This window comes from Solanum pennellii, chromosome 2 (assembly GCF_001406875.1).
Source record: "Solanum pennellii chromosome 2, SPENNV200".
Taxonomy (NCBI): Eukaryota; Viridiplantae; Streptophyta; class Magnoliopsida; order Solanales; family Solanaceae; genus Solanum; species Solanum pennellii.
This window is the reverse complement of record NC_028638.1, coordinates 33,537,460-33,556,256: the sequence shown is the minus strand read 5'-3', so window position 1 is coordinate 33,556,256 and position 18,797 is coordinate 33,537,460. Positions and strand designations below refer to the sequence as shown.

The 18,797-nt window shown below is 31.9% G+C and overlaps 2 protein-coding genes across 2 annotated transcripts; both read left to right on the top strand.

Annotated features, from left to right (window-relative positions):
- Window positions 1-1,633: 1,633 nt before the first annotated feature.
- On the top strand, window positions 1,634-12,483 carry LOC107010866. The gene is made up of 4 exons (XM_015210133.1): window positions 1,634-1,675; window positions 10,641-10,907; window positions 11,250-11,402; window positions 12,400-12,483. Exons 1-4 carry the CDS (start codon window positions 1,634-1,636, stop codon window positions 12,481-12,483), a joined length of 546 nt encoding a protein of 181 aa, XP_015065619.1.
- A 3,006-nt stretch (window positions 12,484-15,489) lies between these two features.
- LOC114075995 (protein OSCA1-like) lies at window positions 15,490-18,425 on the top strand. The gene is made up of 5 exons (XM_027914176.1): window positions 15,490-15,627; window positions 16,045-16,328; window positions 16,848-17,169; window positions 17,390-17,623; window positions 17,895-18,425. The coding sequence occupies exons 1-5, from the start codon at window positions 15,490-15,492 to the stop codon at window positions 18,147-18,149; spliced, it is 1,233 nt and encodes a 410-aa protein (XP_027769977.1). The 3' UTR covers window positions 18,150-18,425.
- The last annotated feature ends 372 nt before the right edge of the window (window positions 18,426-18,797 follow it).

Sequence of the window (18,797 nt, the reverse complement as noted above, 5' to 3'; positions counted from 1 at the left end):
TTATAGCTCCTTATCTCTTCGTATTTTGTTGTTATTAGCTGATTGTACATAGCGATTAAGTTATGATCTGATTGGCATGACGATGTGTAATGGTAGTGTCATTCGGGGACGAATGTTCCTAAGGGGGGATAATGTAATGATCCAAAAAAAAGGAGGAAAAAAATAAATAAGAATAAATAGTTACTTAAGGTGATTTAATTGTTAATTAAAAATCTTAAATTTTAAGGTCGTAATGGTCCTTTCGCGTATTAATTAAAATAAACCAGATTTGTATTAATTTAATTTAAATTCTATTTGACTATGTCATTGAATTAGTCTCCTAATCCTAATAGTTCTCTCTCTCACACACTTCTTAACTCTCTCTCTCACGTTCTTCATCTTTCTCACGTTACTCTGCCAAGCACAACAAAAAAACCAGAGAATATATCAAAAGTTCTTCACGCTTGAAGAACTCACATGAAATTTTAAGAAGAAAAAAAAGCAACCAAAAACATTAAGGCGAGGAGAAATTGTTCGTTGAGTGGTGTGGACGTTGAGGTAACTTGCACTGACTTTTGGAGAAGGTTTTGGGCAGCAAATTCTTCGTTTGAACATCAATAAAGGTATGAGTTTCTCTCATGGAATTCTTTCTCCAAAAGTACTTTCGGACGTTTCTTAAACTCTTGAAACTAAGGTTGTTCCCCTTCGTATGTCCTTGTCCTTAACTCCCTAACAAATTTGTAGAATGGGTATGTTGTGCTTCTAGATTTTTGCATTAATGATGTGTTTAAGTTAAATATGAATGTGTTTTTGTGCGGGAAATCACGATAATGATCATCAAAATATGACCGGAAAAGTTGATGTATGGGCGTGCATAGGGCAGTGTTTTAGGCACTATTTTGGGGTGTATAAGTTGTGTATTTATTGTGTATCTTATGTGTGTAATGGGTGTACAATGTGATTTTCGTTATGATGAAGTATAGTGAATTGAATAACCATCTTATAGCTATATAAAATTTTGAAAAAAATTGCACCTAAAAATGGTTGGAGAAGGACAAAATTCCCAGCAACAATGCAATGTTAATTTAGACTAAAGTTTAATAAAAGAATCTGGAAGTTTATTAATATTGTAAAGGGGTGAGGCCACCACGATTCGAACCCGTGTACCTGCCAGTTCGCCAAAAAAAGGGATAAAAAAGGGGCTGGGGGCGGGAATCGAACCCCCGACCTAAAAACGTTTTAGGTTCTATCGAAAATCTTCCTTTGATCCATGCCTTAAGCGTAAAACTGTAAGAAATGTTCCACATTTTCTCATCGAACATATCTCCATTATATTGTTCTTGAAGTATAATGGATAGATAGAAAATTGGGGGCCCGTTGAAGTATAACGGACAGTTAGAAAACTGGGGGCCCGTTTGACCTTATGTTCTTCTAAGCAAAATTTTATTTGACTTGACCTTATGTTCTTCTAAAAAAAATTTATTTGACTAAAAAATTGTCTACATTACTTAAATAGTTGTCTTGCCAACTAAGTACACTCCAAGGGAGAAATAGATTAGCTACAAAATCCTACTAGTAGTTTTATGTGTCTTCCTCAAATACCATTTTTAGAAAATTGATACACTCTAGAGAGGAGAAAATTGGAAGAAACAGAATGAATAGCTCTAATTCATCCCCTTTTGAGACAAATGAGCAGGTACGTATATATGTGTATCTTTACTAATTTTCAATTGTTATTTTTTGTTAGTTTTAATAATCTAGAGTTAGGTTTCTAATTCATTCGAAATTGATTATTTTTTGCTATAATTTTTGTGTCAGATATAATTATTACCATTTTGTTTATGCATTTGTATTTCAAAAAGGAAATTGAAAATTATATTTTTCCTTTGATTTTTGATAAGATTACATGAGGTTATATGTTTGATATCATCTTGATTGATTTCTATGAAAGATAGCAAATTTTTAAGAAATTGAATTCGGATCTACTATGTGAAGTTGGCTTATGACTGAATTTGGATCTAAATTGTATATAGGAAGTTTTCCTGACTAATTTTATGAGAGAATTACTTCTTATTGTTATTTTAGATAATATTTCAATAGATTTAATCAGTCAAGAATTTTTTACTAATAAGAGGGTAAAATTGGGTGATGTAGCAATTTATAAATATTTCAACCATTGAATTTACTCTTGATTTTATATTTCAAAGTCTTTTCTTGATACTTTTTCTTATTAGATATGTATAGATATCTTTACAAAATAAAAGTAGTTTTTTGATGATTTTATACCACATGTCTAGTAGTTGTTTATTAATAAAATAAAATAAAAACATTCTTAGTGAGGAAAACTATAAGAAGGGGGGAGACTATATGAAGGGGACTAGACCTTACTTACATATCCTAATAAGGTAACAAATCACATTCAATAATTAGCAAATATGAATAAAATAAGAGTTGGAACACACTAGGTATATTGTGATTACATATTTATTTATTACACTTTATGATGATATGTGTAAGTACTTCAAAATTATAGAAGACAAAAAGAAAATTGATTCATCAACCCCAAATATTTAGGTCAGTAGTAATGTGTAAAAGGATATAATGTCTCATTTTCTTGCCATGTTATACGGGATGCGGGAGTTGTTGAGTGCTTTAACATCTTGTTTGTATCGTAAAATAAAAAGTGTAGCGATTTTGTAATTTTAACTAAAATCTAATTTGACGTCATGTACATATTTTTTTTCTCATTCTATCAAGAATATGTCAAACTTTCAACGGTTTTGTATCTAGTTGTTCATTCTACTTATTTTCACGTTAGAAAGGGAGCATTTTCACAACATAGAAATGACAATTTTAACCTAAATCATCCCATAAAACCCTATTTTCTATGTCTTTGTTGAGTTCTTTCTTTATACTTGGTTCATGGACTTCATCCGAGCTTCTCTCTCTTTATTCGGGCTTTGGAGCCACTAGTTATACTTCAACAACACTCCTAACCATGTCATGCAAACTTCCTATTTGCTACAAACCAAACTTACTAGTATGTGAGTCGTATTTTTTTTTCAAACCCTTTTTTCAACCTATAAATATATCATCATCTTCTTGAAAAATCAACATAAAAAGATGAAGTAAAATAAAATTTTGAGTCACATGTTAACTCTTAACTCTATACATGATTAGTGGGATGTATGAGAAAATAATAATTCTGTATCAGTTATGGGAAGGTACCTGACACATAATTGATGAACTTCTAGGCTTGATTTCTATTGAATGAATGCCAATAGGAGCCTTCAATAAGCCTAATAAAGTTTTCTTTGTAGGAGATCTATTGTGGCCAATGTAACGATCCAAAAAAAAAGGAGGAAAAAAAATAAATAAGAATAAATAGGTACTTAAGGTGATTTAATTATTAATTAAAAATCTGAAATTTTAATGGCATAATGGTCCTTTTGCGTATTAATTAAAACAAGTATAACTTACCTAAATCCCATAGTGTAAAATTTAAATTACATTCTATCCCTACTTTTTTCAATTTACGAAAACCCCTTACAAATAATGTTATTCATATACATAGCAAATAAGTCGGATACATTAAATATGATACATTTAAACAAATTCAGTTACACTTTTGAAGAAAGACAACATAAAATTGATTGTTAGTTCCTCAAATCACGCTAATTGAATTGATTTCAATCTCTTCAAAATCTTATCAGATTCAATCAAATGAAAATTTAAATTTTCTTCTCCCAATTCTCTTCTAAATCTGTCCGCCTTCAATTCAAAATTTAAATTCGTATGGTTTCAAACAATTCAAATTTTCATCTTTCAATTCTTTCCCCAATCATAACAGATTTGAAAAGTTGAAAACAATAGCCGATACAAGATTATGAATATATTCAAGAATCTGGGAAATCAAGGTGAGTTATGAACGATATATAAGTGGAATTTCAAATTTCTTCTCCCAATTCGTCGAAGATCGTTTCAGTTTTGATTCAAAATCACAAAAACAATGAAAAGGTACATCATGAATATTTTGAGTTTGCTAAGACAATGAAGAATCTGGAAAAAAAATCTGACATTCAAAAATCTTGAAAAAATAGGAGTCTCGATTTGCAATGTATAAAATAGATCAGAATTTTAATTGCATTGTAAAATAGATCTGACAATCAGAGATATCAAACTACATATATTATGTTGTTAATTTGATTTTTATTTGTATTTTGAGATGACCATATAATCGTGATACATTAGTATTTGTGTTTCTTGTATAAATTGATAAGTACTACACTCTTATTAATTAGATACATTAAATAAGTAATCTTGAAATTTAAGATCAACAATGTGATACATGTAAAATTAATTTAAATTATTGAATCATTACCAAATATCTAACATGATACATTAGTATTTGTATATCTTGTTGTTTGTGGAATACTATATTTTATAGATGATACATTATGCATATATTTTGTTGTAAAAGCATCAAAATGTTCAAGAATGAGGTATATATCATATTAAAGTTATATTTTGTACCTAATATTAAGTATATAAGTTTAGTTGTTTGATTGATTGTGATTAATGCACAGAAATAACTGTTTTACAGAATGTATCACTAATTTCTTTAATGCTAACAGGTTTTTGAATCATCAGAGTATCTTTTTTCAGTTTATGATTCTGGAAGAAGATATATTGTTTGCCTTGAAAGATAAATATGCAATTGTGGAAGATTTCAAGTTGATAGATGCTTCTTTATATAATTCTTTTTGTTGATAATAATGTATCTGATACAATAAGGTGATGAAAGAATAGTGTGTAAGCTGAAATAAAGTTTATTCATAAAAGGTATCAGTTAGTAGTTGATTATGTATTTGATACCATAAGATTATCAATGTTTATGTATTTATGTATCAAGATATTTAATTTGATGCATATTTTCTATGAAAATAAACGAGATACATTGAAAATTAAGACGATTGTAGCAGTGATGTTATCGAATCAATAGTAACACTAACAAAGAGTATTTTAAGGATCAAAATAAATGAGATACATTGTGTCTTTGGCAGTGGTAATCGTGTAATGAATGATTCAACTATTTCTTTCTCTTTTTTTGAACTTGTTTTTCAATGTAGATTTAGAACTCGAACATGTATAAACATTGCAAATCAAATACGACTTTCTAGTTTTTGATTTATAACAAAAGATTTCTAACAATATGTATGAAATAAGAAAAATATAATTTAATAATAAAATAATCAAATATGAAAAGAAATTCTAATATAATTATATAACAAATATTCTTTCATATATAGTAATTTGTGATCGATAAGGTATATCATCAATTGATTTTCTTTCTATTAGTTGATTTTTATTTTTGTTGTTATTATTTTTCCTATTTCATTCTCCATGTTATTCTCAAATCTCAATCATTTCTAATTTTTTTAAAAAAAAATTCATCACCAAAAAAATAAAAGAGTTTTTCTAAATCTTGATTCAACATATATTTTTATTATGATTCAATTAATTTTATTTTTTCTCTTTTTTTATAAGTTTTTTGCTTTGATCTTATTTTTTCATATTCTTAATCTGATTTTTCTAGAAATAACGATTGATTTTATCAACTTTAATGTTATTTTTACTTTTTATTATTATAATCTGAAATTTTATTTTTGAGAAATAAAAAAATATTTTCTGAAATTTTGATTCCAATTTTGGTGTGGTATAGGGAGTGATTTGTGGATTGAAATAAGGAAGGAACAAATATTAATTTTGAGAGTTAGGATTTATGTATCAAATATTTGGAGTTTGGGAGTAAAATAAGGGATTTTAGAAAATTTAAAAACTAGTAGGGAATAATGGAAATTATGAAAAGAAAAGATGTGTATATAGGTAATTTATCCTTAAAATAAACCAGATTTATATTAATTTAATTTAATTTCTATTTGATTAAGTCATTGAATTAGTCTCCTAATCCTAATAGTTCTCTCTCTCACACGCTTCTTAACTCTCTCTCTCTCTCACGTTCTCCATCTTTCTCACTTTATTCTGCCAAGCACAACAAAAAACCCAGAGAATATATCAACAGTTCTTCACGCTGGAAGAACTCACATGAAATTTTAAGAAAAAAACAAAGCAACCAAAAACATTAAGGCGAAGAGAAGTTGTTCGTTGAGTAGTGTGGACGTTGAGGTGACTTGCACTGATTTTTGGAGAGTTTTGGGTATCAAATTCTTCGTTTGAACATCAATAAAGGTATGAGTTTCTCTCATTGAATTCTTTCTCCAAGAATACTTTCTTTTAAACGTTTCTTAAACTCTTGAAACGAAGGTTGTTCCCCTTCGTATGTCCTTGTCCTTAGCTCCCTAACAAATTTGTAGGATGGGTATGTTGTGCTGCTAGATTTTTGCATGAATGATGTGTTTAAATTAAATATGAATGTGTTTATGTGCGGGAAATCACGACAATGATCATCAATATATGACCGGAAAAGTTGATGTATGGGCGTGTATAGGGCAGTGTTTTAGGCACTATTTTGGGGTGTATAAGTTGTGTATTTATTGTGTATCTTATGTGTGTAATGAGTGTACAATGTGATGTTCGTTATGATGAAGTATAGTGAATTGAATAACCATCTTATAGCTATATAAAATTTTGAAAAAAATTGCACCTAAAAATGGTTGGAGAAGGACAAAAATTCCCAGCAACAATGCAATGTTAATTTAGACTAAAGTTTAATAAAAGAATCTGGAAATTTAATAAAATTTTAAAGGGGTGAGGCCACCAGGATTCGAACTCGTGACCTCACCCGTGTACCTGCTAGTTCGCAAAAAAAAAGCAATAAAAAAGGGGCTGGGGGCGGGAATCGAACCCCCGACCCCAGTACGCAGAAAACAAAAATGAGGCTGGGGGGAATCGAACCCCTGGCCACTGAGTTCGCGAAAAAGGGAAAAGAAATGGGACTGAGTGGAATCGAACACGCGACCTGGGGAAAGAGGGGAAGGGAATTAATTCAGTAAATTAAATGGGAGGCGTGGAATTCGAACCCACGGCCTCCAAGCGCGTGAGAGAGAGGGAAAAATGAGATGAAATAAAACGTGAGGTGTGGGAATCGAACCCACGACCTCAGGGACTGGAGTAGTGAAAAAAAAATAGAGGGGCTGTGGGGGTTCGAACCCACCACCTCACAGCCTCCTCCTCTTCAGCGAAAATTAAAATAAAATAAGGGGGTTGTGGGGGTTCGAACCACAACCTCCCTATTGTAGCAAGTTTAATTCTAAAAACTAAAAGGGGGTTGATGGGGATCGAACCCCCAAACTTTCGGTTAATTAATAGTAAAAATTAAAATATAAAATTTATCCCTTCATGTGAATATTGAGATTTAAATTAGAATTCTAATTAAAATAGAGAATTAATTCTTTCATGTAAATATGGAGATTTTAATTTAGAATTCTAATTAAATTAGAAAATTAATTCTTTCATGTAAATATTGAGATTTAATTTAGAATTCTAATTAAAAATAGAAAATTTATTCTTTCATGCAAATATGGAGATTTATTTAGAATTCTAATTAAAATAGAAAATTAATTATTTCATGAAAATGTTGAGATTTAATTTAGAGTTCTAATGTTATGAATATTAGAAATAAAATCAATGAAAAATATAAATGATATCCAAGTGATTCAAGATTTGGGTTCCCGTGCCAAAACCTCTGTATTGATACATAAGTCATACGTGAGTAAAATATTCAAGAATAATGTCATCTACTTAGATCAAAAATCAAGATCTTGGCATATATACAAGATACATAAGTCTTGTAATGCATAATCTTAGGAAAGTAAGAATCACTTAAAGAACTATAAATGAAGCCTCATGGCTTGTATGTATAGACACATAAGTCTAACATACATTCAAAAATAAGTGAACCTAAGATATACGTAATGAAATGAAGAAATGAACATCCACGAAATAAGAGGTGAGTAACTATGAAAAATAAAGGTGCTAATAATGAAGAATGTGGTGACAATCATGGTGTGAGGCTAATGTATATGATGAGAGCAATCTCAAATGAGCCAAAGTAAATGTTACCAATACGTACTCACCAAGGAGAGTGTAAGATAATGAAGAGACCAGCCTGTATGAACACTCTAATGAAAAAATTGAGTTTAAAACACTTAATACAAATGATGAGATGAGAAATCATCTATTGAGCCATGATGTCCTCATACTAGAAGCCAGCTTCCATGATGTATGAGTTGAATGTAATGGAATTTTATACAGAGCACCGATAGGCTAGCTATGAGCGGTGATGCCTTCTTTCGGGAAGGACGGAGGTTCACGTAACTCTCATGAGATGAGACTGTCCGGCTTGCCGGGTATGGGTCTACATACATCTCCTAGTCTTTGAACCTGTATTGCCACTATAGGGATCTGGCGAGGTTAAATTCCCATATACTAGCATGTTATTGAGTCACTTTGGTCGGTGATTCCACCTCTTTTCGGTGTGGGGGAGACACTGGATTTCATGATGCTCACATGATCTATGTCGGTTAAAGTTAAAGTTCCCAGTGAATGAATGAGGTCAGCCTCAAATGAATCATATAAAGAAATGAATGATACAGAAGGTGTTAGGATAGGATAATCAAGAAGTGAGCTAGATTCAGGTAATGGCATTAGGTTATTCCTGATCATTGCACAACAAACCCGATGAAAGTCTTAAACTACATCCGAGGTATAGCTGGTGTTCACACTGGACTATGAATGCACTGAAATGAGGTACGTATGAATGTATGAAGAAGACTCTGTGTTTGCTAAAGAAGGATCCCTAGTTGAGGTCCCATATGTTGAGCCCTCATTTTGAAAAGTCTTAAGGTCAAGTCCATGATAATAAGGTCTCAAGGCATATGAATGGATAATATGAAAGAAGCTATGTGTCATATGCTATGTGTCATATGCTATGTGTTATATGCAGATGTTATATGTTGTGTGCAATTTGATAATTATAATGATGCATGTCTCTCTCAAGGCATAACTTTCCAAATCTCAATTTGGCAAGTCCACTGACTTGACTTCTAAAAATCATGTTGTTAGGAAAAGAGCTATTTTTTCTCATGCATGTCCCTGGTGTGTGATTGCATATACCCATACTTAGTACAAGTGTGTACTAATTCCATAGAAACATCTACTTTTAGGTGCAGGCACAGGTAGACGGTAGAGCTACAGGTTCGTTGTTGCAGCTATCCGGACGTCAGGATTCATCCGGAGTTTGGTAGGTCCTCATGCTTTCGAGGATGCTACTGTCTTACATTCTAGCGTAGTTTTAGAGTTGAGCTAGTGGAGCATGTTCCGCTAGCTTTTCTTTCCTGTTTTGGTTCAGACTTTGTATTGGTGCTATTTTGGTCGATATACAATTAATACTTAATGAATTATTTCTTTCAGTAGCTTATCTTTTAAATGTTAGATGGTTGATGATGAACGATTACGAAATATAAAGAATGTTTAGCAAGTATGATTAAAGAATCAAAAAATTTTAATTTTCCGCTAAGCTTAACCTATGTAAAGTAAGAATGACGTAAGTAGTCTTGTTTGCGACCTGTGAGAGGTCAACGACGCCGGTCTCGTCTGGGGTCTAGATTCCGGTCGTGACAGCCAAGGATACTCCTCTATCTTAATATTTTGAGTTTGGAAGAATTTACTAATAGGCTAATAAATTCGCCAATTGAAATATTAGGAAATAATATTAGTAAAGACTTCACTGAACTTTTATCAACTTTCATAGTCATTCCTTTATTGAATACTTCCATATGCTTGACTAAATAAAAAAATCAAGCTTACCAGTCGTAAGAGAATCATTCATTTATATTTGGTGTGCATCATCAAGGATGTGATCATATGGATGAAATTCCTTCATTCTTAATAATATCTCATTTGAACCTTCTAAATGGTGAAAGCTTGTTAAGAAACATTTTCCGAATGTACCAGATATATCTCTAAAAAGAAGAACTGCCACAAAGGCTCATAGTAGGTGATACAAAAGAGCTTTACAAGCGGCAGTGCCCTTCTTCACTCACGCGATATTGTGATTTCTCTCTATAATGGAAAGATAAGGGATGAGGTTTATACAATTCCATGAGTACTAGGATCGTTTGGTGTGCAAGACAAGATTAAATATCTCACGCTTAAGTTTGAGATTAGATTAAAATTTGTTTTATTGACGATGTAAAGAAGTAAAGTCTTAGTTTCAAGATTAGATTAATATTCAACATAAGATGAAACCTCCGGGAAAGGTCAAGAAAATCTTAACATTCATTTCTTATTATACATAAAGAAGTGAAGTCTTAGATTCTTTTAAAGTTTAAACTCTTAACAAGCTTTAGTAGAATCTTAAACCTTGGTGGATCATTAGCTTGATAAGTGTTTTATTTTATTCATTATTCTTTTGAGATATGTATATTTGATGAAAATATCGTTTCAAGTAAATTTATTGTTCAAAAAATGAGGAGGACTATTTCAAGATATAATTATCTTGATAAATATTTTTTTTTCTTGTACTATGTATATTTCATGATAATATTACTTCAACTAAGATTGCAATATTTTGGAAGTGATATATTTGTAATGAGATATGAGATCAATTGAAAATACCATAACCTATTTTATATTTGTAGGGAGAATTGGAACCTAGCTGGAATATGCCAACATGGCTAGGGCCACTTTTGAAGAAGACATTCTTTGGTGCATATTTGGTGCATGATGAACTTGAAAAGAATGAACTGAGCAAGTATTGTATAACATGCGATTCATATTTATGCAAGCATTGCATTTGTACAAACAAACACAATGATCATGACCAACTAAAGATTTATCGACATGTTTACAAAGACGTTGTTCTTCTCGAGCAGATGGAGAAGTATATTGACTGTAAATTAATTCAGGTATATTTAAATTGATATAGACGGTTACAACTAGAAATAAAAATAAGTTTTTTTCTAGATGTATCCTTGAGCCATCTCTGTTTGGACCCACTAGTTAAGTCTACCCATTGGTGTGAAGTTGAGCTTCAACAAATAGGCTAAACTTTAATCATTTTCGATTAGAACTTAATACATATGGTTGATTTTTTTGTGTTTGCCTGAAGTTCTTGTACATATCGATGAAGTTCAGTTTTTTTTTTTAAAATCATGCAAAAATATCTGAACTTTAGTTATTGTTTTAAAAAAAAAGTATCATTAGCATCTATATGTAAATGATGTGATATGTATAATTTTTATGTGCAGCCATACAGATGCAACAAGAAATTGGTAATTGCTTTGAATCCTCTGCCACATTGTGGGTCTGACTCTTTAATTATTGGAGATCCTACTTGTCTCACTTGCAAAAGGAGATTGCATGACCCTCAACTGTTTCAATTCTGTTCCATTGCTTGTCAGGTACATATCTCTCCCTCCGTCGCAAATTAAGTAGTTGTTTTGTGATCGATGATTTTTATTTTATTTTATAATATTTTTTTGAAATTGAATTCTGGAAATTAAGCTTGACCGAAAACAGTCTTTCTACTTCCACGAGGTAGTGCTAAGACTTGAGTATATTCTACAATCCCCATACCTCATTTGTTAGATTTCATTGGATATGTTGTTGTTGTTGTTGTTTTTGTTGTTGTATAATCCAAAATAGAATGTTCAAATTGAAAAAAATGTACTCCCTCTTCCACAATTTATGTGATATTGTTTGAATTGACATTAACTTTACGAATGAAAGAAAGACTTGAAATTTATGGTCCAAAATCTCTCATTAAAGGTAAATTAAGTATTTTAATTCCAAATTATAAGTAGATATCAAATTGTATCATTATTTTTTAAACCAACAAAGGAAGTACTAAATGTTATGAATCAACCCCTATCAGACATGTAATTTGACATCACAGAATAAATAATTGGGTCAAGAAGAAATAATTAGATCAAGAGACCCACAAAGGTTGAATTGAGATTCATGTCCAAATAGTAACTAGTCTAAAAGGAAGAGAAGTTGGAAAGATAGGTTAGGCTTATTGTTGTGTGAAAGTCTAGTTCACCTCATATCCCTTCTGAATTGTCCGTATTTTCTCATTTCCCTTATTCCACCAATCAATGTCTAGTCTTAGTTCGATATTTCTATATGTTTGTTTGGGGTTATTATTGTTTTAGTTGATACGTTTACTTTTGGGAACTGTAGTTGAACTTTAGCCTTATTAATATATTTGAGAAGTGGTTATTGTTGTATTGAATTTGAGTTCTTTACACCATATAGGGGAAACACCCAATTTTGATATCGATTTTTAAAAAGTAACGATATACTTAAATTAAGACAAATAGAGTATTATTATATATTTACATTGTCAATACAAATAATTGTTTTTTTGAATAACACATGTTATCATGAAATTTGTAGGTGGAAGCCAAATGGGGAAAGATTGTTAAGACGAAACCGAAGCACAAAAGGAAGGGAATTCCTCACAGAGCTCCTTTAAAATGAACATGCTTTGTTTTAATTTGATCATTTTGAAGTACTTTGTTTGAAGAATTATGGACTGTGTGGTTTTATGTTGCTACTTGAAAAAAAATATGTGCTTTCAACTATTTTTAGTTTTAATTAAGACTTTTGGAACCTAATCTCTTTCATGCATTGTTATTGTGTTAGAAGTATGTGTTGATGCATGATTTCTCTTTTATAGAGCCTCTTATTTTCAATTAAGATAGTATTCTTACATAGGCTCAAGAAAAATCAAGTATTCATCAAAGTTTTCAATTTAATCGCTTCATAGTGTTAGAATAGTCCATTTACATGTCCTTCATCTCAATTTAGTCAGTAGCAAGAAAAATCAAGTCTCCAATCATTGCATATATAAAATATCAATTAATTGTTTCATCAACTGAAGAACATGAATGCCCAAGAGGAAAGATTTGATTAATAAATAGTTGCTAGAATGCATTAATAAGTGAATATAATTATCTCAAAACGTGCAATATATAGTAGGATAATGCAACTATGAGAAACATAGTACATTATAATATTATGAGACAATTAGTTTAAGACGTTAAGTAATGATAATATGTTATAAAAAACATTATGTCCTTTTTCTTATGAAAGTTATTCGAGGGAAAATAGTGAACAATATTTTTTATGAAACCCATCAAGTGCAAAAGTTTTCGCATTTCAAGGATTAGATAACATTGATTCTATTATTATTTAATTGCTCTAAATTTGTGGACATTGAATAGAACTTAAATAAGTATTTCGAGCCTCGCAATGGAAAGTTTCAGGTTACATATATCTTATATCAACCAACTTCAAAAGGTACCAACAAAATGTGATATATGCAATCAACAAGCATGTGTATATCTTGGTATACACTCAAGGAAATAACATCAGTATACTACAACGAATAGTAAAACCACAGAAAGCCCATCCTTCTTCATTATAACCCGTGCAATCAGCAAGGAGTAGATTCGTTGTTCCGAACATTATCATTTATTTCGTGAAAGTTCAAAAGTACATAACAGTTAACAAAACACTATTTACTTTATCAAGAACAAAAGTCCCCAATGTTCCACATGCAAGCTATCCCCACGCATGATCTTGGTTAACATGTAGCAAAAATCTCTTTCATTATAAATCGCAAGCCTTGTTTAAGCAAAAAGATGATATCTACATCCCTACCAACGGCATTTGCGACATGAATACTCTTATGGCTAAGCAAAACTAGCTCCATTATCTTTGTCTCCTAAGTTCGTATTAATTTATTCATTCTTCTTCTCCAACTTTCGATCTTCTACCTTTTTTGGTGTTTATCAAATTATGTAATCATGAATATATATTTTATTGTATTTCCATTTAATTGTGCGTTAAAATAAATTAGGAACAAAACCTATTAAGTTTCCCAATGAAGCAGAAATATGATAGACCATATTTATGTATATTTCACATTGTAATTAAATTAATTCCAAAACAAAGTAGGAATGTAACATATTGATTTCCCTGATTAGCTAGGAATACAATTTATTATTTTTCCAAATGAAAGTATATATGTATGTAAATAATTGATTTCCCCATTAGTTAGGAATACAATTAATTAGTTTTCCAAATGAACAAGGAGTATAATTGGAGATTTTTCACAAAAAGTAGGAATACAATTATAGATTTTTACAAGAACTAGGAATACAATTTATTAAGTTTCCGAAAAAATTAGAAATACAATATACTAATTTTCCATGTGAACTAGGAATACAATTTATTTATTTTCCAAATATAATGAACCAGGAATGCATTTAATTAATTTTCCAATTAAGGTAGAAAAATATGGTAGGTTAGCTCTCTATAAAGTTTCATGCCATTCCAAACTTATAATTCACTATTATTTTTTCTTTCGTGCTCTTTTCAAGAACTCCAAAAAAAAAAAATCTTAACAATTTTTTTTTATTTTTTATTATTGGTATTGAAACATGAGTAACTCAAGGGCAGGTGCAGCGGATAATCTTCAAGGTCAATCTGAAAGAGGATGAAGATATATTGAGGTATTTTAAAACAAGAATTCATCATATTGTTGTGCCTAAAGATGAAATAAAAAATCCAACGACATTTGTAGTATATGTCGTGAAAAATTTAAGCATGAAGAGACTATTGGGACACTTGGTTGCGAACATGAATTTCACACATGATGGTAGTTAAGGAAAAAAAATTGTCTCATGTGTTGAGCTTCAGTTTCCCTCTTTCCCATCAACAAAGACCGTACAAATTCATAGCAAGTAGGGATTTGTTTTATATTGTTGTATTAGTAAGGTTTTTCCGCTAAGTTTGCAAGACCAAGACTCTTTTATTTATGTTTATTAGGTTTACCGCACATGTGTTGCACGTGGTAACCTCGTATTAAGATGCCTAGAAATATGAAATAGTATCTATACATTCTTCATTTGATTAAATGTAATGAATTCCAACTTGCGAAAATTCTCACATTCTTTATTTGATGAAATGTATCAATTGTAAAATATTGAATTTGTTAGTGGGTAATTTTCTGAAAGTTTAAAAGTCATCTATTTCATTTTGGGTTGCAAGTCAGTCAAATATAATTAAAGCTTTTATAAACTTTGGTCATACCTTTTCTTTGTTTATATCAAGGAAGTACTAAATATTGTGTAACATTGACATGTAAGTATGCCCCATTATAGACTTATTCCGGTGTCAGCATTCACTCTCTCTCATTTATAACATTTTCCCTGTCTTCTATCAGCTTATGTTTAAGGCGCTATGATATTTTTGTTCATCTACTACCATAAATTTCACAGAATGGTCAAAAAGCTAGTCCTGATAGTAAATCAAATGGTCGGGTATCTAATTTGGAATAAATTCAAAGGAACTGGTATCTTAGGGTATGCTTCATAATGATGCATAGGACACTCGGGCTACACCAAAAATGATTTTCAGCGGCAATAGCTTAATTTCCGCTAAATATGTAGTTTTAGGGGCAATTAGTATTCATTATAAATGTCCCTAAAGTTTAGCGACATTGGATTTAATGGAAATGGAAGTGCACATTGCCTTCACTGTACATCTAAGAGAATATTAGTCACTTGTATAGCAAAAGTGGAGTCATCTGTTGATGGTGTGATTGTTAACAGAAGTGTTGCTTGACAGAATGTCTAGCAACCTAAGACATGCTCAATGACATTTCCTTACTAGAGAGTATGTTGTTGGGAGATCGACTTAAGAGAGGAGAATGATATGTTGGTGATTTGATCACCTGACCCCAAAAAAATTGAAAAGTAAAACTATTCTGGCAGTTTAGGTTATCATTTACCTATCATAGCCATGAAGATTGACATGGCATGACATAGTTCAGACGTGAAGTAGTAGCTAATGAATGGTCTTCTAAATGGATTTATTTATCGTATTTCTCACCATTCTATTTGGTAATTATGCAAATGAATATTATGTTGTCTTGAATTGTTGCTTTGTGTTGAGCATCGTTGTTGGACTTGTTCTACCATACCGCACTCCCCTCTCCCACACAGCAGATATGGTTATCCGTTTTATGCTTAGATCTTTATACCAATAATTCCACCCAATCTATTGTGCAGATCTTTCGTCAAGTCATTCATCCAAGGTTTTCTACCTGGGATTGCTTTGAAGATCTTTCTCATAGTATTGCCAAGGATACTGATGCTGATGTCCAAATTTGAGGGCTGGGGAAGTATATCAGCTTTGGAAAGAAGAGCTGCATCTAAATATTACATCTTTAACTTTGTGAATGTGTTTCTTGGAAGCATAATTGCAGGAGCTGCATTTGATCAGCTAAATACTTTTATTCATCAGTCAGCAAATGAGTAAGTTGAAGTGGCATTACTGAATTTTTTTAACAAAGGAATCAATTGGAACATGCATATATTTGTATTGACTTAGTATGTGTATTTTTTCTAATATTTGACTCTCTTTGGAAATCTTGGTTCTGCCACTGGACAAAGGTTCAACTTTAAGGAGTTTTGAGTACTTGATAGATTATTTAGTAAGAACGCATATCCATCTTCTAGCGGTTTGGCAGTGGCCTGTCAAAGCAAATGTAATGGTCCTGATAATATAGTGTGAGAGAGCAGAACATTGGTTATGAGTTCAGATAGCAGCAAAATTGGGATCTTTTTCTTTGTTTGCTATTTAAATGAGACAATCAGTTTCTAATATCTACTCAAGGCACCCGATTGCTTCGAAGTATGCTCGCGTTGAAGTGTGTTATCCCATCCATGATTTTACTAGCTTTCCTTTTAATGCAATTTTCCAGATCTCCTATATATCCCTTTAATTGAATACTATGCTTCTTAAACACTAAAAGATTCTGTCTTTTTCGGCAGAATACCTAAAACAATCGGTGTTGCTATCCCAATGAAAGCAACTTTCTTCATAACTTACACAATGGTTGATGGGTGGGCCGGTATTGCTGGAGAGATCCTAAGGTTAAAGGCACTAATACTCTTCCATTTGAAGAACTTTTTCTTGGTCAAAACTGAAAGGGATCGAGAAAAGGCGATGGATGGAAGCCTCAATTTCAACACTGGAGAACCGCAGATACAATTATACTTCTTGTTGGGCCTTGTCTATGCTATAGTCACACCATTTCTGCTTCCTTTCATACTGGTGTTCTTTGCCCTGGCGTATTTTGTGTTCCGTCATCAGGTTATCTTTTTTTGCTTTTCAAGTCTTCTTAATCGATAAAGGATTTAATTCTTCAGATTGCACTGTTATACCGAGTCAAAATTGAAGTGGTTCACATGCATATGAAAGTCTACTTATAATGCGTGTAGTGCTAATGTAAAGATATCTTTATAGTTGTGTATGTTTAGCAGAAGGCTTAATATCAACAGTGTTCTGATTGTGTTCCTTTCTGATTATGCAGATTATAAATGTATACCATCAAGAGTATGAAAGTGGAGCAGCATTCTGGCCAGATGTTCACGGACGTATAATATTCGCTTTGGTCTTCTCTCAGATATCTTTACTGGGATTGCTTAGTACAAAACGCGCTGCTCAATCAGCACCTTTTCTTATTGCCCTTCCAGTATTGACTTTATCTTTTCACTACTTCTGTAAAGGGCGCTACGAGCCAGCTTTCACCAGATACCCATTGCAGGTGTGTACAACAGGTTTACAATTAAAAATGCTTCCTTATTAGTACTACAAATATAAAGAGGTGGAGGTTCCTGAGAAAAATAAGTTCACATATAGTACTGTGCTCCGATTTACGTGTATTTATTTTCTCTGGATGAAGATAACTGTGTTGATCTCAAATGTAATTCATTAGCAAGAGAGCTGTTATAGTTGCATGGAATTATAAGGTTAAATCTCAAATTTTTTATTTTTTTTCTAAAAGGGATTTATACTTTGGTCTTGTTGGATTTCAGGAAGCAAAGAGGAAAGATACTATAGAACAAGCCAAAGAATCCAAACTTAACTTGAAATACTACCTTCAAAAGGCTTATTTACATCCTGTTTTTAGAGGTGATGATGAAGATGACAATGAGGATGTCAATGATAAGTTGGAGAGTAATGATGTTGAGTTGATCCCAATGAAGCGTCATTCAAGAGGAAATACTCCAGGGCCAAGCAGGATAAGTGGCGCCAGTCAAGAGGAAATGCTCCAGCACCAAGAAGAATGAGTGCCAACTCTTCTACATCATTTTTTCGATTTTACTGACTGACCATACACATTAAGTGCTTTGTTTATTCTGGATGTGAGATTTTTACTCTTTGTACACAAGAGAGTTAAATGTAAATTGAGATCATGCCAATGTAGCTAATAAGTTTGGACATGCTCCTTCTTACTTGAATGAGCAAGAGTTGTCTGAGACCATATGTTATAGAGTTGATGATGGTTTTCCACTAAGATGTGAAGTTTGGTAGACTGGTCTTGTGCAAACTAAAATGTTCATGTACATCCATTATGTTGTCTGTTATTGTAGGATGTGTAATACAGAAGAACTTCAATATGCATTTCCAATTATGGTTATAAGGTAGTCTCTTGAGACTCAGTGACTCATTCAATACATCCACTAGAACACTTATAAATGGGGGTTCAACATCGGTGAATGACAAATTGAAATGAGTGTACCTCTAAACCATGCACTACTAAAAAAAAAGGCCAAAAAGAGACCTAGAAAAGAGACCTCACGAGGTCTCTATTCGGAAAAAAGAGACCAAAAAAGAGACCTCAACGCTAGGTCAGTAAAATGCAGGTCACTTTATTACAGACACCTCATGAGGTCGCCAAACGGAGACCTCACGAGGTCACCAACAAATTATCTGAT